The 26607-nt window shown below is 48.1% G+C and overlaps 1 protein-coding gene across 2 annotated transcripts in view; it reads left to right on the top strand.

The window, feature by feature from the left end:
* MYRIP (myosin VIIA and Rab interacting protein) overlaps positions 1–26607 on the top strand; it is a 226972-nt gene that overhangs the window by 163571 nt on the left and 36794 nt on the right. For both annotated transcript variants that reach the window (XM_010835475.1, XM_010835476.1), the window contains exons 9-11: positions 3877–4024; positions 5931–6559; positions 20691–20930. In XM_010835475.1, the coding sequence (XP_010833777.1) occupies positions 3877–4024; positions 5931–6559; positions 20691–20930 (1017 nt within the window). The remainder of the gene's footprint in view (positions 1–3876; positions 4025–5930; positions 6560–20690; positions 20931–26607) is intronic.

Here is a 26607-nt window from a genome sequence, read left to right as displayed (position 1 = left end):
GGCAGCTCTCTAGGGATTTTCGTGATTGTCAGGGTGTAGTTTTTTTTCCCTAGTGTGAAACAATGGCTTGCCTGAAATAGATTATGAAAGCCTGGCATCCTTAACTCATGAAAAACATAGATCTCATCTTCCCTGTTGGGACCAGAGAAGGACTTTTCCTGTTTTGATCTTGGCTTTTGTAAGTAAGGGAGCATTTTTGTCCTATAGAGGTGGAACCCAGCCACCTCTTACTGACACACACATACAGAAATAAAATATTGTTTGAGCCACTGCAAAATGAAACACTATCATTTCCTCTCTCTTTTAAACATGTATTTTGTGATTTATAGTGTGAAGTTTGAAGATAGAAAAATAAAGGCCAGGGTATAGAAAACAGCTCAGGGGAGGCTACAGGAATAACTGCGCCTGGCAACAGGCCATCAGCGCCTTAGAGTCAGGCCGTGTTATAATCCTACAAAATCAGGCACAAACGTGGGACTGAGGGTCACACCCAGAAGACCGTTTTCAAGGAGCTCACAGTCCGTGGAAGAGACGACAAGTTGGAATATGACTGGAGCAGAGACAGGAAGATCTGTGTGATTACACGGAAGGTGGGGGGGGGGGTCTTGCCAGTCCAAGGTGGGAGGCATGTCAAGGGTATGTCCCTCTGGGACTTCCCTGGTAGTCCAGTGGCTAAGACTCCACGCTCCCAGTGCAGGGTACAGGGTTCGATCCCTGGCCAAGGATTTAGATCCTACATGCCCCAACTAAGACATGGCACAGCCAGATTTTAAAAAGAAGGGTGTATCCCCCTGAATAGATGGCAGTTTGACATGGAAGGACTTTTTGCTTCATTTTTAATAACTTCACCTGCCAACAGACTGTCAGCCTTGATCTCTCCTCTATGATCGCCACTCATCATCTGTCAAGGATTTCCCAAAATTATAGATGGCTCCCGATTACCCAGCCCCAAGGAAATCTTTGTTGTTGTCAAGTATCAGAGCTGTTCAGGGCACCAGAGACAGGATCAGTGCTTGCCATGCCCTGGGAATGATGGAACTGACACTGGGCCAAAAACCACTTGACGAGTGTGTTAGGCTGGCTCTCCTCCAAGTAAGACCTTCCTGTCCATGATATAAGTGAGGATGACAGGGGGCTTCTTCTTTGTTTCTCTTGCTCCCCAGTGTCATCCAAGAAGTTAGTAAGATCATCACCATCAACAGGCATTTCTAAAAACCTACTCTGTAGCCTGCCTCGAGTTATTCGCTCCACAGTAAACATTCACTGATTCCCAATTCTGAAGGCAATGGCAACCCACTGCAGTACTCTTGCCTGGAAAATCCCATGGGCGGAGGAGCCTGGTAGGCTGCAGTCCATGGGGTCGCTAAGAGTCGGACACGACTAAGAGACTTCACTTTCACTTTTCACTTTCATGCACTGGAGAAGGAAATGGCAACCCACCCCAGTGTTCTTGCCTGGAGAATCCCAGGGACGGGGGAGCCTGGTGGGCTGCCATCTCTGGGGTCACACAGAGTTGGACACGACTGAAGCGACTTAGCAGCAGTGCCAGGAGCTATCACCATTAACTGTCCTTTAACTGCCCTCAGTTGCTTGCAGTCTAGTGGGGACCCCAGCAGAAAAACAGATGTTGCAATACAGTGTCATATAACACAGTATTAAAGCAGCAGGACTCTCAGCCCAGCTTGAGGAACGGGGTTTCAAACCACAGGCCACGGCCTGTTTGAACTGAATGCACACAGAATCTTACCTGATCAATAAGAGGGGGAGAGCTCCTCCACGCCTGGGCTGCATTAACCTGTGACTGCTGCATCGAATGGCAGACCTGGAGGCCCGTGGTACTCTCTTCTGTAATCAGAGAGGAGTCAGGTCGTGACTCTTGGCACACAGCTTAAAGGGCTCTGTATTTGTTCTGCAAATGCATCTTCCTCCTGGATCAGCCTCAAGGTCTTGTGAGGGGAAGTAGAAGAGGCTTCCTACGGCTCTTTCTGGGCCAGAACCGTCTGTACCACCCTCTCCACCCTCTCCAGCAGAGTGTGCAGATGCGCGGTATGAGGCCATGGGCCCCGGGCTGGCCTGTGATTACGGGGATACCGGGCCCCAGTCCTCAGCCCTCTTTTCTCAGACTGTTAGCCATCCTTCTGGGTGAGGCTACAGAGTGCACTGTCCTCTCCCCAAACCCTAGTCATGATGCTCAGTTTTTTCACCCGGATATCCCTCAGCTGGTGTTTGCTATTCTCCTTTGTTATTCTCAAACGGGTTTTTAAAGCTCCCACTTAGTATTCGTTTACTGTGCGCAGAGCAAAATTGTGCGTGTGTGTGTGTGTGCGTGTGTGTGTGTGCGTGCGCGTGTGCGTGTGTGTGTGTGCGTGTGCGTGTGCGTGCGCACGCGTGTGTGTGTGTGTGTGCGTGCGTGTGCACTTAGTTGCTCACTCAGTCGTGTCCGACTCTTTGCGACCCCATGGACTGCAGCCCACCAGGCTCCTCTGTCCATGGAATTTCCCAGGCAAGAGTACTGGAGTGGGGTGCCATGCCCTCCTCCAGGGGATCCTCCCGACCCAAAGATCAAATCCGCGTCTGCTACATTGGCACTGCGCCACCTGGGAAGCTAGAGCAAAGATTAGGTTTCTGCTTCTCAGGAAATTAAGTCACTCAGTCAAGGTGTTGCACCAGAAGTAATCTTGGATCCCAGGTACTGATGAGTCCCCAGTCCAGCCTCAGCTGCCTGGGGGCCCTGCCCACAACTCTCCAAACACGCTCCCCGTTTGTCTCCTACTCTCAGCATCTGTGGTGGGAGAGGAGGAAAGCCCATTCGCTTCTCCCGAGGACAGAAGGCAGTAGGCTTGTTAGTATTGATGTTGGCCAGCAGGTGGCGCCAAACTGCCTAAGGCCGGAGTCAGAGATACTACTTTGCTTCACATCACAGTCAGAGATGCTTTCTGTGGCTTGGCCCTTTCCTTCCTCCGTTTCACCCATATAAAAAGAGCAAAGTAAATCCCCAAGAGAAGAGAATTCTCTCATTAAATGACAATGGAAAAAATTGGTCTCTTTCTGTTTGATGAAATTCCCTGTATAGAACATCTGAGCTACAAATTCTAGAAATTACATTTGTAACATACAGAAATGATACAGTTCTAACATGTTTCTTGTCAGTCCTTTCTACCACTTGTCCTTAGGTTAGAGTTTATTTTAACTAAATGGGAATGTGCTGCAAAGTCTCTGGGACTGTGGGCTGACCATCTTGGTTCACTTACCTATCACAGCACTTACACTGTACTACAATTTTCTACTTACACTGCTGAAACGCTCAGGTTTGGAGGTCTCTGAAGGGAATATGCTTTTATTTTCATCACACACAATTGGCCCTGAGAAATCTCAGCTGGAAGAATGGGTAAGTAGGAGCGTTGTAAGAACCAGCTCTGTTGGATTCTGCTACATCTCTGATGCTTTCTGGGAGGCCTGGCCACTTGCAGTGGAATAAATGGGGAACCATTTGTGCCATTATATGGCATGATGTAGCATCCCTGGTAGCTGAGATGGTAAAGAATCTGCCTACAATGCAGGAGACCTGGGTTCAACCCCTGGGTCAGAAAGATCCCCTTGAGAAGGACCTGGCTACCCACTCCAGTATTCTTGCCTGGAGAATTCCATGTACTGAGAAGCCTGGCGGGCTACAGTCCATGGGATTGTAGACAGACACAGCTGAGCAGCTAATACTTTCACAGCAGGATGTACTGATTTGAAGCTTCTGAATCTCGAGAAAAGCCATTACCATCAGCTGTGTCATCTCCATGCGGTGGGGTGCCTGCGGATCGGAAGGCAGTCCCCCTGGGAACTGTGCCTGAAGAGGTCACCCCTTCCCCTCTTTTCTTTGCACAGCGGTCGCAGTCTGCATTCTCACTCAGCAGAGAAGATGCCCTGAGGACCCCTTCGCTGGAGGCTGCATCAAGGGAGCCAAGGGAGCAGCACCCGAGGGAGGAGGAGGCGTTGCCCAGCTGGAAGAGCGTGGACAGGCTGGACCAGACAAGTAACTGTTCTGCAGGGTTCAGAAATGCTGCTGGGAGGCTGCTTGGCTGTCGTGAGGTTGCTCAGCCCCTCCTACCATCAGTTTGAGTGGGGGTGTGCCCATCTGGGACAGCCTGGCCACCAAGTCACAGGGTCTCTCACTCAGCACACTGTATATAAGGTGGGCATGTTTCCCATGTGGGCAGTTTGCTTGCTGAGACCTGTGAGACAGTGGGCAGGTGGGTTCAGATCACTTGGCTGCACAGCCCCACTTCAGCTGCCTGTTCTGTGTGGACTAGGAGCCGGTGTCCTATTACATGTAGGCCAGGAACACCAGGGCTTCCCAGAGAGCTCAGTTGGTAAAGAATCCACCTGCAATGCAAGAGACCCCAGTTCAATTCCTGGGTCGGGAAGATCCCCTGGAGTTGGGATAGGCTACTCACTCCAGTATTCTTGGATTTCCCTGGTGGCTCAGCTGGAAAAGAATCCACCTGCAATGCAGGAAATCTGGGTTCTATCCCTGGGTTGGGAAGATCCCCTGGAGAAGGGAAAGGCTACCCACTCCAGTATTCTGGCCTGGAGAATTCTATGGACTGTATAGTCCATGGAGTCACAATGAGTCGGACACGACTGAACAACTTTCACTTTCACAGGAACACCAATCCAAACTAGCAGGGCATTCATTTCAGCGTCCAAGATACCACAGCTAATGTGGTCCCCAGACCCAAGCATCAGGACTCTTCAGCTACTCATGTTAACAAGTGTCTCCACAGCAAACAAATAACAAAGCAAGAGCATTTCAAAATTTAGACTAAGAAATGGACAGACTTAGGAGGTTTGATAAGCACTTCTAGCAGACAGTCCATTTCACAAAACAGTTCCTGCTGGGTTATGAGCATTCCAAATAAATTTGTGAAGGATCTTGGTTTTCAAAACATGTTTTGTGCATAAATTTCTCTAAACTAAGGCACCTACGTGTAATTTTATCATTGCATAGAAACAAAAACTTAGCTTGACAACACCACACACAAAAAAAGATTTCATACGCAGCTCAAAACTCCATGCACCCTTCAGGATGAAGACTTAAAGAACAGAAAGCACTTGCGTAGAAAACAGCTGGTTTTTCTGAGGACCACTCGGCCCTTGACATGCTAAGCTGTCCAGACTAACTCCAGAAGTCTTGAAAGATGTCTGATCTGTTTCGCAGGAAGCAGGTTACTCCTCGGGGGCACTGCTCCATCTCAGCAGAGCAGAAATGTAGAACAGAGGAGGTACAGAGGTCATCCCAGAAGGTTAATGTCCATGGACTAGTTTCAGAGGTTCTGTTTATGCCTCAGGGAAAGGGCCAGGTCTGGAGCCTGTTGGTCCACGGCTGAGGTCAACTGTAGGGACGCTGAGTAAACCCACCTTCAGTCTTGACAGTGTCTTTGACAAATTCGTATCCCCCCGGACACTTTCTGACTTCCCAGACCTTGACTGAGCATCTGCTGTTTACACCACGTGTGCTCAGTGCGGGGAAATAACGGTCTGAGGACAGTTCCTGCTCTTGAGTTTCTCAGTGTGAGTTGGAGGTGGGTTTACTCAGCCCACAGCATCCCTACAGTTGACTTCCCAGCCTCTGCTCTTTCCTCCGCACGAGCTGTCTTCGGGACAGTGCAGGATGACTGAGACCCAGCCCCTGCCGCAGGGCCCCTCTCACCAGGGAGGAGGGCCCAGCCCTCTGCATGGTCAGCCAGAAGCCAGGATGGATACTGGAGTGAACCAGAAAGGCCATCACAGCAACTCAGGGAAGGAGGAGCCCACTCTGGGTGGGGAGACCAGAAAGAGCTCTAGGAAGAGGGGGGCAGAGGAGGAGGGCTGTCTGAGGGGCCCCTCGCTCTGAGGCACTGACAGTCCCTCTCTGGCTTCTCTCTCCCTCCTGCCCGCAGTGGTGGCCCCAGTTCTACAGAGCCCCGATGGGAACTGGATGGCCCTGAAGGATGGGGCTCTGCCCCCAGCCCGCCTGCTGGCCAAACCTAAGAGTGGCACGTTTCAGGCCCTGGAGGCGGCCTCCAGCGTGGCGTCCGCCTACGACGAGCTGGGCTCCGACAGCGAGGAGGACTTTGACTGGAGGGAGGCCTTGAGCACGCTGTGCCTGCAGCCTCGGGCTCTGCCAGGGGAACCCCAGACTCAGCCCACACAGGCTCCGGGCTCAGACCAAGGCCCCTCTGCCTCTTCTGGGCCCTCACCCAACCCCGAGGCCATGTGGTCCGACTCAGAGACCTCCTCGGTGGGCTCATCCCGAGAAGCTGGGCACCGGGCCAGGCTGTCTTGGTTGCAGAGGAAGGCCCCCCGGAACCCCGCAGCCGAGAAGATGCGCCTACAGGGAGAACTGGATGTGAACTTCAACCTTCAGGCAGCTGGCAGGGAGACCTCAGACAGCAGCGAGCCTGAGGAGGCCCCCCACGCAGCAGATCGGAGGGCCAGAAGGTGGAGGAGGGCCCGGGGGTGCTCCGAGGAGCTAAGCAAGGAATTGCCTTCCCCCAGCGGCCATCCCCCAGAGCTGGACACACATCAGGTAATAAAGCAGGGTGCACATAAGCACCCACTCATTTTTAAGTAGGCTGTGCCCCTCTCCAAGCAAGAGTGGCATGGACAGTCCTGGATTCTGAATCCACACACCCAGGTTCTTATCTTGGTTTTGCTGCTGACACAGGTCACAACTCTCGGAGGTGTACCCTCCTCTCTGGAGATGAGAGCTTAGAGTTCAAAGTGGGCTTGCAAAGTGTGGCCCCCAGATCAGCAGCAACCATAGCACCTAGGAACTTATTAGAAATGCAGATCCTTGGGCCCTGCCCCAGAGCTGCTGAACCCAACATTCTGGGGATGGAGCCCAAGCTGTCTTGGTGATTCTGCTGTGCATTAAAGTCTGAGGGCACCTGGCATGGAGTTAGGGGATGGGGTCTAGAATCAGCCTGGCCATGTTCAAATCCAGCCGTGTGACTTTGGACAAGGCATCTTCTTAGGTCTCAGTTTCCTCATCTGTCAAATGGGGATAATATTAGAACCCACTTCAGAGGATGGTTGTGATGAGTGGATAAGATAACTTTGTAAATAGCTGAGCTGTCTCCTAGAACACAAACAAGGGCACAGGCAGTGTTGTTTTGATCTCATAACTGAGGGCGCAGTTTACTAACATCTGTGATTCTTGGTTCCCATCACAAGCTATCTCGAGAGTCCTCAGTGCCTCCTCCCTCATGGTTTAGCTCATGAACCCCCTTAGAGAATCTGATTAAAGCTACAGAATCTCTCCCTAGAAAAACACTCCTCTATGCACTCTCTCAGAGAAGGCGATGGCACCCCACTCCAGTACTCTTGCCTGGAAAATCCCATGGATGGAGGAACCTGGTGGGCTGCAGTCCATGGGGTTGCTAAGAGTCAGACACGACTGAGCGACTTCACTTTCACCTTTCATTTTCATGCATTGGAGAAGGAAATGGCAACCCACTCCAGTGTTCTTGCCTAGAGAATCCCAGGGATGGTGGAGCCTGGCGGGCTGCCGTCTGTGGGGTCGCACAGAGTCGGACACGACTGAAGTGACTTAGCGGCAGCAGCAGCAAGCACTCTCTCTCTCTCTCTTTTTACTTACAGTGTCAGGTAGTTCGTGGACCCGCATCCAGATTAACTTGCTATTCCCTGGAAACACCCCGCTCATCCCCAGCTCTGGGTCTATGAACATGCTGTGACCTTGCCCTCACCTCTCCCTGGCCATCCATGGTGGTCTCTTCCACAGTGATCACCGTGGACTGAGTATTAAACTCTGTGATGCCAACGGGGGCCTTCCCACAGCAATGTTTTCTAAAGTGACGCCAGTGAAGCCTGGAAAGTTCAAATGCCCTTTTGAACTGTTTGAAACCGCGAGCCTGTGGAAGAGCTTATCAGGTTGCCTCTGTCTTCTGTAGGCACATCATCACTGCCACTCACATTACACAGGTCACAGGTCACATTACTATTGTGACGTTTTATGCCCCTAGGGAAACCACACCCACTCTCTGAACATCATTGCGTCTCCCACAGTGCCCAGCTACCGTGCCCTGCATTCTCAGTTGGGGTTCCACAAAAAGCAGGTCTGGAATTAAAAATTTGGCTGTAGATTTTGAGAGAAGCAATCCCAGGAAACCCAAGAGTGAAACCAAGAAATGAGAAAGGCCGGTGAAGATACAACATAGGCCACTGGGGCTCCATCCCACCAGGGACCTGTGGAGAAGCCAAGTGGGTCACAGCTCAGAATTCTGCCCCTAGAAGATGGGCAGCAGTTACCCAGTCTCCTATCTCCCACTGGTAGAGAGAGGTCCCATCCAGGGTGGGCCTAAACTTTATACACAGGTTTGCATGAATGGTGCCTGAGAAATCCCTCAGATGGAGAGAGACTAGATCTGAGGTGGAAAACCATCAGTGGGTCAGAAACTGTCCCCCATGGCTGTGGGCAACTCATGTAGGTCCAGGGGGATACAGCCCAGGACATCACCAGCATCTGCTACAGTAAATGTATCAGCTTCTATGAATGTCAGCCAGGTCCCCGATCCTGGGGCCCCCTTTAAGGTAATCGTGACCTCAGAGGACTTCAGGTCACAGGATTTAGCATCAATGCTACCTGATCTGCTAATATATTACTTAGAAATTTGGTCTAGGCTCTCACTTTCTGCTCTGTAAAATAAGATCATTACAAATCTGCCATGTGAGTTTGTCGTGATCGTAAATGAAAAATTTATAAAATTCTGTTCAACTGTGATTCAGTATCATCTAGCTCAAGTGGAGACAGTTTTCCAGGGACTCTGGGTGACTTGCCTCAAGGGATATTCTTGGGGGTTGTCTGCGTGATTGAAATGCAAGTATAAAATGCCACCTATCCATCATCACTAGGTGCCTGAAGTTCCCTATTTATTCTAAGATGACTTGTAAGTTGTCTTCTGCTGATGAGTCTTAGGAGGCATCAACAGGGAGAAGGCGAGGGCCAGCAGAAAGGACCCAGGACCGAGGCTATCTGCCTCCCTGGCAGTGTCCTCTCCTCCCCACTAGGTGGCGATGGCATTGAACTTCTGGGGACCTCAAAACCCTGGCCCTCCTCTCCATCCTCCCTTCTGCTTAATTTCCTAGGGCAGTTCTCCCCTCAAAAAAGAAAAGGTATATAAATGTATATCTTTAACTATTTGTGTACTTATAAGGGCTTTCCAGATGGCATGGTGATAAAGAACCCTCCTGCTAATGCAGGAGACACACGAGACGCAGGTTCGGTCCCTGAGTTGGGGAGGTCCCCTGGAAGAGGGCATGGCAACCCACTCCAGTATTCTTGCCTGGAGAATCCCCATGGACACAGGAGCCTGGCGGGCTACAGTCCACGGGGTCGCAAAGAGTCAGACACGACTGAAGTGACTTAGTACGCACACACGCATACTTATATGTATATATGCAAATATATAAATAACATAGACGTTATTAAAACATACAGATATAGTCGGGCTTCCCTGGTAGCTCAGTCAGTAAAGAATCTGCCTGCAGTGCAGGAGACCCCGGTTTGATCCCTGGGTTGGGAGGATCCCCTGGAGAAGGAAATGGCAAACCACTCCAGTATTCTTGCCTAGAAAATCCCATGGAAAGAGAAGTCTGGCGGGCAATAGTACATGGGATTCCAAGAGTTGGATACAACTTAGTGACTAAACCACCACAGATATAGTCTGCTTGACCACAACCCTACATCCCTGCTCTCTCCCACCAAATGACTACAGCTGTATTTGTGCATCATATATGTATAGCACATTTAGAAATAGTATTCTGTAAATGTACCTGTGTTTCAGCAAAATTGGCATGCTACTCCCTCTATTCTTCCACCTCTTCTTCCTAACAGTAAGTGATGGAGAGGTCAGAGCACACAGATCTCAGCATCCCAGTGGTCCCCAGGGGGGAAGTATGGGAGTGGGAGCCATTTGCCCAGGATGCAAGCAATATGCAGGCATTGCCTGATGAGAATTTTAAAACAATAATAAATCAGATCCAAGTCAGGCTTTTTATTATCACCTTGCACCAGGCACAGGACTTTACCAGTGTCGCTCCAAACATCCAACTCCCTCAGTTCCCCAGTGTTCCAGGAGGGGAGGGACCCACAGTCAATAGTTCCTGTAACGATGGACATTCAGGGCTTTTCCAGTGTTTGGGGTTTTAAACAATACCGCAGAAAGTACCAGTGTGCAAACCTCTTTCTACAAGTACAGGAGTAAACGTGCTGACTTGAGGCATAAATGGATCTTTAATTTTAATGAGTACTCCCTAAATTAAACTCTCCAAACTTCCCAGCAGCCTGCGTAGCCACACACTGTGGGGCACATTTTCTCATGCTGTCAACAGTGCTTGGTGTTGTCAGTCTGTTACATTGTTGCCAACTTTATGTGAGGAAAAAAATATATTTCTTTTTAGTTGACATAGTTACTACTGAAATTGAATATTTTTCCCTATATTTACAGCTATTTGCATTTTTTTCCTCTGTGAAAGACACATTTATATGTTCCTTCTATTATTTTGTCAGACTTTGTCTTCTTGATTTTTAGTAATTTATTTTCGAATTACACTGTAGATCTTACTTCTTTGATGGTGACACACTGAAAATACTCTCCCCTGGTCTATCACTTTCACCTTAACTTTAAGTATATTTTACATGCAAAACATTTTGTTACTAATAACTTATCAGTTATTTTCATTTCCTTTAAATTTTGTGTCTTGTTTGAGAAAGTTTTAAATCGCCAAGGTTTTAAGAATGTTTTCCTGTTCTTTTCTAATACTTTATAGATTTGAATTTTGCATTTAGCTCTTCAGTCCATCTGTACTTTACTTTTGGGGATAATGGGAGGTAAGAAGTGCTTCTCTGGTGGCTCAGTGGTAAAGAGTCTGCCTGCAATGCAGGAGACTCAAGAAATGCGGATTTTATCCCTGGGTTGGGAAGATTCCAACATGGAAGTGTCATGTTGGAATGTCACAACATGTCAACCCACTCCAGTATTTTTGCCTAAAAAATCCCAGAGGAGCCTGGCAGGCTATAGTCCAAAGGGTCGCAAAAGAGTCAGACAGGACTTAGCAACTAAGCACAGCACGCACACAGCATGAGGTAAGATCTAACATTGTTGTCATCAAATCATTATTGAATAATTAAACTTATATCTGCAGGAAACTATGAGCAGTTTTCTGAGTCATGGAAGCCATATTAGAATCATAAATCCATTCCTTAAAAGATGCTGCTCCTGGAGCTGAGATCCCAGAGAAATTTATCCCACGGGTCCTCATGGAGAGAACACAGAATAAATACAGCCCCCTCCATGAACTGCTTCAAATGACACACACTTTGGAGGCCGCTTCTCACAGTGCCACTCAGTGTGCGCCAGTACATGACTCTAGGGACAGCCCAGTCAGCTTGGGCCTACGAGGGGCCAAAATAACCTGACCTCTACCGGTCCGAGCTGCTCCTGGATCGGGTTGTGAGATCTGTCAAGGAGTGGATGGCTGCCTCCCCCAGGCCCTGGTCCATGAGTGCTGTACAGCTCTGAATTCAAAGAGAGGCACTCTGCGATGCCTTGCAAGACCACGCAAGGTGGTTGTGGAGTGACAACACCCCCCACACCTGCGAACAGTGAGCCACCTGTCGGATCCACCTACCTCTGAGGTGTGTTAAGAGAACACTCCCAAGCAAGGCCTTCAGTCTAATTCAAACTGTATCTGAATTCCCTCCAATGCACAGACTAAAGGGTGAGAGTCCCCACTTCTCCACCCCAATTCCTCACCGTTGATTTTCATAGCTTGTTAGCATGGAACCTTCCTTTACATGAAAACTTAAAGAGCTGCTCTGAGATAAGGCTGCCGGTTCCTCATGCCTCTCACTCCCACCTCCACGGCAGCCTCCGCAAGTACAGATCGTAACTTGGAAACAGTTGAGAGCATGTATGATCAAATACCCCCTGCACAGAAGAAAAATCTTAGACAACGACCTGTCAAGTGATTCCCCTTGTTAGTGAGAATTTCTGGGTGCCTCCATGACCAGCTGGTTGCAGAGAACAAGTCTAGAAAGCAATGAGATATTTACTGTACATAACAGTTTTTCTTTAACAGTCTTGTGTCATAGGCCCTGATGAATTATTAAGTTTTCTCCCCAGTGGGGAAGAGAAATGTGCATGAATACAAGTGCTCAGAGCTTTACATTTTTAACCAGGACTCTGTTGGATATTAAGGAAATGGCAGCCCACTCCAGTATTCTTGCCTGGAGAATCCCACGGACAGAGGAGCCTGGTGGGCTACAGTCCATACGGTCACAAAGACTTGGACACAACTGAGGGACTTAGGATGGATGGGCCAAAAATGATGACTTTTGTTTTGCTGTACTTAAATTGTGGCCCTACTTTGGGCGGATATTAAATAGCGGGGCTACCTGTCAGTTAAAGCCTTTACTTCCTGTGGCAGTAAAGGCATGCTCACCCCATGAGGGAAATGTTGAGCTCTCTCTAGAGCAGGGACTGCTTTCCAGGTGGCTCAGTGGTAAAGAATCTGCCTGCCAATGCAGGAAACACAGGTTCTATCCCTGGGTCGGGAAGATCCCCTGGAGGAGGGCGTGGCAACCCACTCCAGTGTTCTTGCCTGGAGAATCCCATGGACAGAGGAGCCTGGAGGGCTATAGTCTATGGGGTCACAAAGAGTCAGACATGATGAGTGACTAAGTAACAACATTACAGCAGGGACTGGAACCCAGCCCACTCACAGCAGGTAGCAGGTCGTTGGCAATGAAAAGAAGGGGATCGGGAACAGCCCTCTGCCCCACTATCCCAGCCCCTGACCTGAAGTTCAGCACATGATTCTTTAGGAGCCTCTTTGTGCCCCTTCTAAGATTCTGACCCTCATGCTGGCACTACAGTCCAGGTACTGAATCACTATCAAAATCCAAGGATCATGTGACTGAATCTACACCCAGTTCCAATGCTGAGTCAGAGAGAGAAAAAAAAAGATGAAGTTCACTGTTAATGCTGCTTCCTTCCTAAAAGATGTTTCCACAAAGTGACAGGCCAACCGTAGTCAGTATGAAAATAACTGTGACTTAAATGCGTATTCCTCATATAAATACTGACCTGAGAAGTCCAGGCTAATGGTTTTCTGGGTATTTTGCACAGATTGCCATAATTCCAGAAATGGCTGCTGTTTCAACAAATGGTGTAGTTAATTCTGCCAGACAGGAGATTCCAGAGGGAAAACAGACCAGGGGCACAGCCCACCCATCAGAGGGATTTGGGCTCTGGAAGAGGGATCTGAGTCCCAGATTTCATTGAGGTTTCCTGGTGCCTCAGATGGTAAAGAATCCACCTGTAATGCAGGAGGCCCGGGTTCAATCCCTGCATCTGAAAAATCTCCTGGAGGAGGAAAAGATGACCCACTCCAGTATTCTTGCCTGGAGAATCCCATGGACAGAGGAGCCTGGTGGGCTACAGTCCATGGGGTCACACAGAGACAGACACGACTGGATGACTAATACTTGCACTTTTCTTGTTTATTTTTAAGTCAATTTTATAATACGAAGGACTCAGAGAACAGCTTGGGAATCACACCAGAACAACCGACCTGTAACTATAAAAGTTAAAATTGAGCCTTCCAGCTGACATCCAGGTGTTGAGCTCCCATAACCCCCTTCACCAGACTGGACCCCAAGGCCCGGGCCCCCCTGTGCAGCTCCACTGGCCCAACTCAGACCCTCGCACTGGGAGGCGTGCTCCTCAAGGCAGGCAGATGTATTTCAGCATTAAGTCTGATAAAATTCCAGGTTCCACCTTCCCATTTCCACCCTGTTAAGCTGACCAAGGATTTGACGTATATTTTTGTAGGTATGACGGTTCTTATCACACCGGTTATTTTTAAAAATGCCTTATTCACCAGAGTACAGCATGTGAATACATCTAGTTTGGGGTTAACATCAATACATCGGGAGAGGATAAACCTCCACCTGAAGGCACCAGAGACAGAGCTTTCCCAGGCCCGCAGAAGAAACGGGACATCGGTGGAGTTGGCCAGCCCCAGGCTCTTTCTGCTCTTCTCCAATTCGGGATCACTGTGTATGCCAAGGGATTTGCACGTAGAACCACGGCCATTTGCTGTGTAAAGAGTGTCTAGGGTTAGTTAGCCTTTTGGGGCTTTCCTCTGTAGTCGACTGAAATAATACCTAAAAGCAAGCTGCCGAAATTCTGATTTTTAGGTCAGGATCAGAATCTTTCATCACTGGGGCTGACGAGGGCCACCAGGACACCCGGGTATATTCAGAGGTCTGACGTGTGACCTCTGAGAGTAATCATTTAGTGGGCCTCCTTTGGAGAGGATGGAGGAGACTAGAGGCTCCCACCGCCCCACCTCGAGTGGCCTGATGGTTGGAAGGCGAGCTCTGGGAAAGCAATGCGAGGACTGGGGTTGTCCAGCCTGGAAGACGTTGACTTTCCTCCCTTAAAACATGCGGAGAATCTGGATGATGGTGGTGATGAGGCTGAGGTGGAGAAAAGCTGCTCTGAATTAAAGCAGGCAGGATTCCAAGGTCTATAAAGACAGACCACCAGGCTGACTGAAGGAAAGGGGGACTGAGAAAATCTGAGTACCCATTGCCAGCGTGCCGCTAGAAAAAGGATCTCCTCACCCCTTTATAATTTCCCCTTGTGAAACAAGAGGTTTCCTTTGCATCTCGGGTTCTTCCCCTGCTCTGCGGTTCTGCAATCTGGTCTCCCTCCAGGGAGTGTGGTTTAGTGTGGAGTTTCTAGCTTTATCTTGGAAGAATGCAAAGAGCTTGGCCTTTAGGGTCAGGCCATCTTCAGCTCAGCCACACTCTAGCCACGTGACCTTGGACAGCCTACTCATGTTAGTGTCCTCAGGGATACAGAGGGGACGACTGGGCCTCTTGAATGAGATTCTGTGTGTGCAGCACCCGGAGCAGTGTTCACCCACACCACACGGCCATGCTCAGCCACAGGAACCCTGCAGTTCCTTCCTCCACCCTTCACGTCCCCATCGCCTCCATTTATGTCTACCTTTGTATTTCTCAATCTTGGGAATTCATGGATTACCCAAGAATTTTCAGACGGTATCCGGTTTGAGAATGGCTGCATTAAAACTTAAATACTGTCAATGTAAGAGACCTGTTAGCACCACCAGAAGCATAAATCAAACAAAGGAATGGCAATCCCCTGGCAGCACTCAGTGGCAAGGTGGTTGCCCTGTAACCCACAATGTGCTTTTTTTAGGGTATCAATGAAACAAAAATGAAAAATTAAAGATTAGTATAAAGGACTTGGAAGAACTGATGCTTTTGAACTGTGGTGTTGGAGAAGACTCTTGAGAGTCCCTTGGACTGCAAGGAGATCCAACCAGTCCATTCTGAAGGAGATCAGCCCTGGGATTTCTTTGGAAGGAATGACGCTAAAGCTGAAACTCCAGTACTTTGGCCACCTCATGCAAAGAGTTGACTCATTGGAAAAGACTCTGATGCTGGGAGGGATTGGGGGCAGGAGGAGAAGGGGACGACAGAGGATTAGATGGCTGGATGGCATCACTGACTCGATGGACGTGAGTCTGAGTGAACTCCGGGAGTTGGTGATGGACAGGGAGGACTGGTGTGCTGCAATTCATGGGGTCGCAAAGAGTCGGACATGACTGAGCAACTGAACTGAACAGATAAAGAACTTGCAGAGAATCTCTTGGAAAAGAAGATATGTTAGTTTATCTGAAGGAGTATTCTGTCATCAGGTATTTAAACTTTTACCATACAATTGTATTCATTTCACATGCTAGCAAGGTAATGCTCAAAATCTTTCAAGCTAGGCTTAGTACATGAACCGAGAACTTCTAGATGAACAAGCTGGGTTTGGAAGAGGCCGAGGAACCAGAGATCAAATTGCAAACATTCAATGGATAATAGAGAAAGCAAGGGAGTTCCAGAGAAACATCTACTTCTGCTCCACTGACTACACTCTGACTGTGTGGATCACAACAAACTGTGGAGAATTCTTAAAGAGATGAGAGTACCAGACCACCTTACCTGTCTCCTGAGAAACCAGTATGCAGGTCAAGAAGCAAGAGTTAGAACCAGACATAGAACAGCTGACTCATTCAAAATTGGGAAAGGAGTACAACAAGGCTGTATATTGTCACCCTGCTTATTTAATTTGTATGCAGAGAACATCATGAGAAATGCCGGGCTGGATGAATCACAAGCTGGAATCAAGATTTCCAGGAGAAATATCAATAATCTCAGATATGAAGATGATACCATCTAATGGCAGAAAGTGAAGGGGAACTAAAGAGCCTCTTGATGAGGGTGAAAGAGGAGAGTGAAAAGATGGCTTGAAACTCAACATTCAAAACACGAAGATCATGGCGTCTGGTCCCATCAGTTCATGGCAAATAGAAGGGGAAAAAATGGAAGCAGTGACAGATTTTGTTTTCTTGGGCTCCAAAATCACTGGGGACAGTGACTGCAGCCACGAAATTAAAAGACGCTTGCTCCTTGGAAGAAAAGCTATGACCAAGCTAGACAGAATATTAAAAAGCAGAGACATCAACTTTTCCAACAAAGTTCCATATAGCCAAAGCTATGGTTTTCCCAGTAGTCTTGTACGAAGGTGAGAGTTGGACCATAAAGAGGGATGAGCACTGAAGCATTGATGCTTTTGAATCGTGGTGCTGAACAAGACTCTTGAGACTCCGTTGGACTGCAAGGAGATCAAACCAGTGATCAAATATTAAAGGAAATCAGTCCCAAATATTTATTGGAAGGACTGATGCTGAAGCTGAAGCTCTAGTACTTTGGCCACTTAATATGAAGAGCCAACTCACTGGAAAAGACCCTGATACAGGGGAAGACTGACAGCAAAAGGAGAAAGGGGTGGCAGAGGATTAGATAACATCACCAACTCAATGGACATAAATTTGAGCCTACTCTGGAAGATAGTGGAGGACAGAGGAACCTGGCTACAGTCCATGAGGTCGAAAAGAGTCAGACACGACTTAGCAACTGAACAACAATAACATCATCCTTATTTAGCCAGAATCGCCACATTAGGCAGAGAAGGCAATGGCACCCCACTCCAGTACTCTTGCCTGGAAAATCCCATGGACGGCGGAGCCTGGTAGGCTGCAGTCTATGGGGTCGTGAAGAGTCGGACACGACTGAAGCAACTTAGCAGCAACAGCAGCCACATTAGGGGCTTCTCAGGTGGTTCAGGGGTAAAGAATCCACCTGCCAATGCAGGATTCTCAGGTTTGATCCCGGGTCGGGAAGATCTCCTGGAGAAGAGAATGGCTACCCACTCCAGTATTCTTGCCTGGAGAATCCCATGGACGGAGGAGCCTGGTGGGCTACAGAGCATGAGGTCACAAAGAGTCAGACACAACTGAGCATGTACACACGCACTCCACACACTAAATAGAAATGTGCAAAGAAAAGGCAACTTTTTTTTCTTAAATTTCCTCATCAGTCTCCCCACTCTGAAGAGCCAGGAATGTAAAACCAGCCAATCCAACAGACGCTTACTTAGCCGCTTGCAACTTTCTGTTTAAAACTGTATTTTTAAAGTAAATAACCAGTCATCCAACCCCTCCACTTTCTCTAGCTTGGGTTGTGAGGGGCCTTCTGGCGTCCTCTGAGAGCCGAGCAGTGTTCCTGGTTCCTGCAGATCTCTCAGTGATGGGGCCCCTGTTCATCAAGTCATCCTCTGCACTGGCCCCCAGCCTGGGCATCCCACCAGTGTCTAAGGCTCCACCCCTGTGTGCTCAGTTAGAACCATGGATCTCTCCCTCAGGCCCCACCTCGGCTCTCACTTTCATCCACTTCCAACCCTGTCCTGCAGCTCCTGGTCAGCTACCTCATTTCTACTCTAGGGAGCTCCTGCGTGCTTACCTTCCAGGAACACCCAAGATCTTCCATGAGCCAGCTTCTGAGTGCCCTTGGTGCCACCAGCAGCCTGGGGAGACCCAAGAGCCCAGAGATACTTGACAGGTAAATCTCACTCCTTAGACAGACGCCTGCTGTGCTGTGCCAGGTTGCTTCATTTGTGTCCGACTCTGGGAGCCCATGGAGTGTAGCCTGCCAGACTCCTCTGTCCATGGGATTCTCCAGGCAAGAATACTGGAGTGGGTTGCCATGCCCTCCTCCAGGGGATCTTCCCAACCCAGGGATCAAACCCTCATCTCTTAGGTCTCCTGCTTTGGCAGGTGGGTTCTTTACCACTAGCTCTACCTGGCAGACGCTTACTCCTCTGCAGTCTGACCCAGGCCTGTTTTCTCCACACCCCGAAGCTCCCCATGCTCTCCACCTCTGAGCCTTATTCCTCTAACTGTGCCGAGCAGCTTCATGCACCCTGGGTCTTAACCGTCCTGCTGCTTCCTCACCAACAATGCCTATCCCATGTCAACATATTAAAATGCTCCTCATCTCTCAAGAACCTGCTCAGAGACCATTCTTCCTGTGGAGCTCCCCCTCAAGTCCTAAGACCATAGGCCTCCTTCTCAAGCATCCTGGGGGCATCGGCCACCTTTCATGAGGTCCTCACCATTGATTCTTATTCAGGGCCAGAAAAAAAAAATCACCATCCAAGGGACCCTGTTTATCAGTCCGGTGATTTTTTTTTTCACTTCTATCATCTGTCTCCTTTTAATTGCCTTTATATAAACAGCTCCCTTTTAAGCATCTGTCCAATTATAAACTGAATCAAGCGAATTTGAAACATGAACTTCATAAAGAATCTGCCACACCTTTTTAGCAGAACAGGATGGTCTAGATTCTTGTTGCGAAATGTTGTGTGATGAAGCCATTCCTGTAGAATGACAAACTGAATGAAAACACCATCTTTTCTCTTATCCTGATAGATGCATTGTTTACTCATTGATTCTTTGTTTACTCATCGATTCTTTGTTTACTTATTGATTCTTGGGTTTGAGAAAATTCACTTAGGCCACTGTCATCTGAAGACTCTTGGTCTGAGATTTTACTTAAACAACCAATTTCGTCCATCATCGTTCGAGTCTGTGGAGCTGCTCTCCAACTTCATCTTCTGAGTCATCTAATAATTGTGAAATGTTGTTCTCTCAGTTTTTTTTCCTTTGCCATTATGAAAAATTTGAATTCCCAACTGTATACAGTGAGCTAAAAGCAGACTCAAAATGACGATGATTTATTTCCATATTGAATCATCCTTCTAAGTAATTCCATTTTTCTCTTTTGTTATTCTAGTCTCTTTTTTAGCATAATTGGAAGTATTTGATGAGTAATGATGAAAGATAATTCCCAGGATAATAAAACAGCAAAATATTTCCAAAGATAAGGAAAATGAGATCATGAAAATCTTGTCATGTGTCTTAGATTTATAAAAGGATCCAATGAACCCAGATAATAATTGCAAGATGGAAGGAGTTTTATTTACAGAATTAGTACATTTTCTCTTTGTTCTTCGGGAGTTCTTCAATAAAGAATAAAAGTCATAAAAGACCAAGCCTTTTAAACAGATAGAACAACTCAAAGAGGAAATTCAAAAGCTAATATTGTGTGCAGTGGACCCTGATGGTACGCTGGGGGTTATCTTGTTAAAATTCCATACACATCTGTCCAACATGAGGTGAAGAATAGAGTGAGACTTAACGATTTCCATGTCTTCCTGGAGTTTCCCAGGCCCGGTCAGGGCTCTACTCATAGAGGGAGCTCTAGGAGATGGTAGGAGCCAGAGATGTAATTGTGTGACTATCAAGGGAAGGTGGCATAATATTCCTTAACTGTGCACAAGAACCTCACACCATCTCAAAATCTTTGTGATCTGCCCAGAATACGGTTCTTTCCTCTCTCCCTTTTAGCTGGGTAACTGCTGCACTTTGAATCTCAACTCAAACACCACTTCCACAAGCCAGCTTTCCCTAACTCCCAGCCCTCCCATCAGGTGCCCCTTAGCAGGGCTGTCAAAGCCTCCATCCCCACCCCTGCTTCTCTGCACTTAGCAGGGTTTTAGTGTCTCCTCCACTGGGAGCTGGTGGAGGTTTGCTCAGACTTGCATCCTCAGTACCAGCACAGTGTTGCCCCTAGTAGCCACTGGATAACTATTCTGCAAATGAAAAACACTGAATTCACTTTTCTGACTACAGATGCTCACCTGCCTAAAGTTTTGTTTTGTTTTTTTTTAATTGAAGGATAATTGCTTTACAGTATTGCATTGGTCCTGCCTAAAGTTCTAACAAAGCGTTAAGATGCATATGTTTGAGAAAGTAAGAATAAAAAGTAAGAGCTCATCCATAGGGAAAGCATATCAAGCAAGAGCCTCATTTTCTGGTTTAGTTTACCTTCATTTTCATTGACCTTTGGTGGTTTAGTCGCTAAATCATGTCTGACTCTTCAACCCCATGGACTGGAGCCCACAAGGCTCCTCTGTTCATGGGATTTCCCAGGCAAGAATACTGGAGTGGGTTGTCATTTCTTTCTCCTGGGGATCTTCCCAACTCAGGGACTGAACCCACGTTTCCTATGTCTCCTGCCTTGCAGGCAGATTCTTTATCCGCTGAGCCATCAGGGAAGCCTCATGTAAAGGACTGACCTTTACCTGGCGATTATCAGGAAAAATATGGCTGTAGCAGAGGGTCTTCAGCTCGTGATTCTGGCTTTCCTTCAGGTGCCAGGTGGTTTATCAGAGACTGACACCAGCAGTGAGGCTCGGCACCCCCAGGCCGGCACAGACACCACAGAAGAGAAACGGAGGAACAGGCTGTACGAGCTAGCAAGGAAAATGAGTGAGAAGGAGACGTCTTCTGGGGAGGATCAGGAATCCGAGCCCAAGACCGAGTCCGAGAACCGGAAGGAAAGTCTGTCCTCTGAAGACAACAGCCAGAGTGTCCAGGAAGAGCTGAAGAAGGTAAGGGCTGTGAAGTCACAGCAGACAGCCCAGTCTCTGCCCAGTCTCTTGCCGCTGGGGCGAGGCTCTGTATTTGTGCTGAGATGTGCTGAGACCCCAAAGAGCACTCTCTAAGATGCCCATCCCTGTGCACTTGGGAGAGCCCAGGAAAACTTGACTTGATTAATGCAGAGTTATTCAATCAGGAAAACAGCCCCGCGTGTCCTTGGATATCTCCCAAGACCTCTCATATCCCATCTTTCATCAAGACAGCCCTTGCCTTTCAAGTCTGTAATGTAGTACCCACAGTCTCTCTTACTGGTAAGAGCTGTGTTATTTCGCACTACCCTCCCCCCGAGGAATGTTTCCTGTGGATTGAGGGCATCTAGCCAGCCCTCTTTTAGCCAGTGCTAAAGCTTCATCTCATAGTATAGTCTTCGCACTGAAAGTTGCCTTCTAGGTCACTATCTCTGCAGTTTTCAGATTTGGGCTTGACTTACTTAGAACCTTTCCCAAACAAACCTTATATGGAATCCCAGGGTTCTAATCAGATACAAACACTGCTGGTCCGAGGGGTCCCCCAAACCCCAATCACTTGATCTTCAGTCCCACTGTCCTCTCTTCCTTCCAAGCCCAAGTAGGCCACCGAGTTCCAAGGGACGTGGTGTGAAAACCACAAAAAACAGACCCTACCTCTGGCAGAAGGGGATCCCAGCCTCTCTCCCACCATCCTCCATGACCTGCCTGGGTTCCCCCTACAGCTCCTCCCTAAGTACATCCACCCTAGACTTGGCCCCGCTGCCTCCGGTGGCAGGGGAGAAGCCAGCATTTGTTCAGCGTCTCCTATGTGTCTGGTGCTTTGCATGTGTCAGTTCATTTAATGTAAAATTTCTGAGGCAGACACAGCCCCATGTGCAGAAGAAGAAACTGAGACTAGTCGTGAAGGTCCTTGCTCAAGGCCTACAGCTAGTAGGTTTCGGAGGCTGCATCACAAACCTCTTGGCCTCAAGTCACAGGCTCCTTCCTCTATAAGCTGCTGCTTCCGAAACTCAGATTACATCTTGTCTGGTAATATCTCAAATTCTTTGTACTTAGGATCCATTTTTTCCCTATTCTGAGAGTAGGCTCTCTAAGCTAATGACTGCTGGTAACCCATATATATAGTCCATGAGCCCCCTTCATCTGCTCAGCAGCCAAGCTGGGGTGCTAAGCAGGGGGCTGGCCAGCCCAGGAGGGACCATCATAGAGCAGTCTGCACCGTCCTTCATGGCTGAGCCCCTGAACCTTCCAACACCTCACCCTCTGCCTTTCACTCATTCCCAGCCCATCCTCCACAACCATTGAATCCTCCCTCATAAACCAGCCAGTTCCTGTGCCTGGGGATGGCGTATCCCTCTTTCCCCTGGCATGTCTGTGGGTGGAGAGCAGATTCTGGCCTTCACAGGCAGCCCTTCCCTGGGATGTGGGCTCCAACCCCTTGCCTCGTCTCCAGTTATGAGCTTTGATCCTCTCTGCTGCTTGAACCGATGCCCCATTACAGTCACATTTTGTCTGCTAGGGCTGAGAGCCAGAGGGCAATTGAAGCATAGTGTGTTATTTCTTACGATGACTCCACATCCTACTGACTTTGCTGCCTTGTGGTCCCAACTCACGCTGTACCGGTGGGGTGCTGGGCTGGGATGAATCTGGCACATTCAACCCCCATTCACCTGCAAGCCTCACCTTCTGGAGGCACAGCCACCCATCTGTACTGGGCTCTGCTGGGTGGAATGTGAACAGGAAACGGAGGCAAGTCCTGGGCACTTTGACCCTTCCTGCCTCCACCCTGCCCTGTGCCCTCACTGAGTAGGAAATTAGGGGCATCACTTTTATCCAAACTCCCAAATGTACCAGTTTCCCAAAGTTAGTCTTTCCCACCACCAACCATGAATCAGTGTATATAAAAACGCAGATAGCAAACCAAAAGAGAAAATTAATATATCTTTCTCCATCAAGAATGGGTTACTCTGATTAAAGGAAAACAGAAATAGAGGTTCATCTATGGAAGGTTGTTTAGAATCAGAAGAGTGTAGAGAGAGGCTTCAGGGCTAGACAGAGTGTGAAACACAGCCATGCAGTTTGCAAACTCTGGACTTTGGTTCTAAGTCCAGGCCTTTTCTTGTCTGCTCACTACACCTGCTCCTAGCTGCCCTCTGTGGCCCCTCCGGTCCTTTGCCCACTCAGCAGCTGGAGCTGCCCTGTGGCCCTTGAACTTGCTCCCAGCATGTCAACAAGCCCACGTGCACCTTGTTTTTATATCTATCCCTAGGACCCTGTCTGGGTCTTCATGGTTGATTGGCCAAATGCACGTTGGCCTCATCTGTACAATGGGTATAACCATGCCCCTTTATAGAGTTGAGACAACTGAAGTTTACAGCATAGGTGTAACACAGAGCCGGAGCCCAGCAAATAGTAACAACCTCAGAGCCCCTTTAACAACCTCAAGGAGAAGAAACTTCGCTGTTGTGAAATGACACCCCTGTGCTAGCACTGAAGGAAGAGCTTAGTACCTATTTCCCATCCATGCATGCAGTGTCAAGCCAGAGGTCTCTAACCACATGCGGTGCTTTGTCATGCTCTGAAGAATGGGATGGGGAAAATACTGCATCAGAACCTCCCAGGTCCCCACCTTCAGGACCAGAGTGAATATGACTGCCCTTGTAATATGACCACAACCAGTCTGTGCAGTGCACACACGCAGACACACACACACCTTGGTTGGGGAGTGGATCTGGGCTAAAGAGACTGTTCCAGAAACTGTTAGTGCTCGCCTTATCTCTTTACTGTGCTGCTGCACACTGGCCCAAGGTCCACCTGCCTGGGGTCCCTGACACAGCAGGAGTGCCCCTTCCTGTGCAGAAGGCAGGCTGGGAGTGTCTAGACTCTAGACACTGGTCTAGAAGCACAGTCTAGGCAGTGCTCCCCTCCCCGAAAAGAGCCCTATCCAGTGACTGATAGAGTATAAATCCTCCAGCTCCTTTGCCTCTGCTGGGGCAATGACCTTGGGATGTATGCTGCCCACTGATGCCCAGTAGATCTTGCTCTGGGCACCTGCAGTGAGGACCGGCTCAAGCAGGCTGTCTTCCCTTCCCTGCCTCTCTTCTCCACTCCTCCACTGGTTCCTGGGACCACTTCTCAAATAAACTCCAAGCACTCGAAGCCATGTTTTGGGGTCTGCTTTTGGGGAAACCAGACTGAGGCAGTAACCAAACCAGAGAACACATGGAGCCCCAGATCACAAACACTCACTGCAGTGTTTGTGACTGAGCAGTGGGGAAATCTAAAAGCCTAGCTGACTGTTAGCAGCCTCTGCCTGACCTGGAGGATCCCTCATACAGACAGAGCCTCATCCAGACTTCACATCCCTCCTGCCTCTACCGTGGATTCTGCAATCTGGGGTCCATAGCAGAATAATGTGCATATTCCCATCAACACAGGGACATCAGCGGCAGGTCAGTGTCCTTAGTATGACAACCCATGTAGAAATTAGGGCTTCACAGTCTTGTCCAGCAGCAGCAGAACCATTTTAGAAATAGGCTTTTTCTGGACGGGAGTCAGCCCTTGGCTGTAGACAGAACTGGTCCCTACAGCTGATTCACTTTGGCTGGGTGTTCCGTGCCTGAGGATGAGTTAAGGATGATCACTGCCATTTGAGTTTTAACTACCTGAAGAACCAGCTTGTAAAGCTTGGGGCTAGTCCAGAAACCTGGACTCCTAGAGGGTTATATTTTTAACTGAAGCCATCTTGGTTCCATTGAACCTCAGTGGTCAACCTTCCATACCTTGGGATCCTTCAAGCCCAGGAATGAGCCTTTGCTTCTCCTCCACCACTAGGCAGGTGACTGTGCCAATGGTTATGGGAGAAAGGGCTGGCTAAAGTGCTTCCTAGAACCATCTGCCTCTAGATATGTAGGTGCTGCGTTCCTGAGGGCAGGATGTAAAGAAGGACCAGGAACTCCTGGCCGGAGTTTGGAGACTACCTGCAGGGGCTGGATCTCCCACAAACCCCTTATTTCCCAGGCTTACAGCAGAGACCCCCAAGGTCCTTTCTGGCTCCAAAGAGTCATGGCTCTAGACGTGTCATGAATTAAATACATTTTTGTTTCCTGAAATAAGTGTCATTTATTACACTATTTATATGACAGAAGATGTCCTGTGTGTCAATCTTTTGGAAAATGAGTGTTTGTTGAAGACCCAGATTAGTGAATTCTTGCATTATAGTCAAATCCGTACACATGATGTCTTAAAGGCATTATTTAAATGTCTTTGTTTATTAATTATCACAGGTAACTGAATCATTGTGTTTTATTTTCACAAGGGAGTCACAGACCAGCAGGTATCTCCCCTATCCACAGTTTCATGAAATAGTTCTCATCAAAGTACTGAGCAAAAAGTAGTAAGTGCCTTTCTCTGCAAATAAGAGATAAATCTGTACATCTTCTCACAGCCACTCCTCATTAATTAGTATCAAGTCACATAGAAACACAGTCCTGGTCAATGGTCAGCCAGACAGATTGACTGTTGTCCGAGAAAGCCCAGAGCTGTAGGTCTCTGCAGCGTAACGTGCTGTGAAACACGTGTTGCTGTCACATAAAGTCAAGTCCTGTCCGCACGTGTCTCACCCTTGTAAAACGGCTCACCATCCACATGAGGATTCAGTGTCTCTCACTCGAGGTAGCGTGATTTGAGAAGCGTGTCTCCGTCTTCGGTTGGTGCTAATTTGAATATAAGGTTCAATCCTAACTTGTATCTTACAAGCTGTCCTGATCTCAGGAGGCCTTATGCCTGTTGAGGAATCAACACTTCTTTTCTAAGATTCTATTAAACAACTGGCTGTAGGGAAAAATAGAAACTTCACCACTTAGAGCTACAGCTCTTATCCACAGCGCTTGAACAGGTGAGGTCCCACCTCACCGTGTTGTCACGGGCATCCCTCATCCCCACACTCTTGTCCTCCGTGTGTGGGGGACGGGCCTTTGAGGTTGGGAAGAGAGTTCGGGGTTCTCTCCTGGATCATGAGGACTTCAGCAGAACATCTTCCTCTCTAGGCAAAAGATGAGCTAAGCCCTTGAGAATTAATATTCTCATAATGCTAGTAGATAAAAGGGCAGTCTACATAAGCAGACAGTTGACCAAAAATAAAAAAGAATAAGGTGAATGACCAATAAGCATATGAAAAAATATTCAATTTTCATTGTATCTCAACTGTATTCAATGCAACACCCAGCCCAGAACTTGCATATGTTTTGTACATTCATTCATTTTTTTTCCATTCAGCAGAAGCACACTGAGGCAATGGGAAGACAGCCATGAACAGGGCAAAGTTTAGCATTTGTTCAGACAAGCAATAAAAATGCAAATTGAAATAATGAAATGCCACTTGCCTAACAAATTAATGGTTAAAAAGGACAATAATTTATGTTGGTAAGAGTTCAGAGGACCAGGCAGTCTAACATACACAAAGTAGCATATATTAGCATGGGTGACTTGGTGACTCAAAGCAATCCAAGTGTGCATACCCTTTGACCCAGCAAATATACTTTCGATCATTTATCCTGAGGAATAACTAGACAAGCAGCCAAGGGTATATCACAATGCAGATCATTAAGTGTTATATTAGGTTATATTAGGTTATATATAAGTGGTTATATATATATAT

This window comes from Bison bison, unplaced genomic scaffold, assembly GCF_000754665.1.
Source record: "Bison bison bison isolate TAMUID 2011002044 unplaced genomic scaffold, Bison_UMD1.0 scf7180017864043, whole genome shotgun sequence".
Lineage (NCBI taxonomy): Eukaryota > Metazoa > Chordata > Mammalia > Artiodactyla > Bovidae > Bison > Bison bison.
The sequence above is the reverse complement of the archived record's forward strand: the minus strand, read 5'-3'. Positions and strand labels throughout refer to the sequence as shown.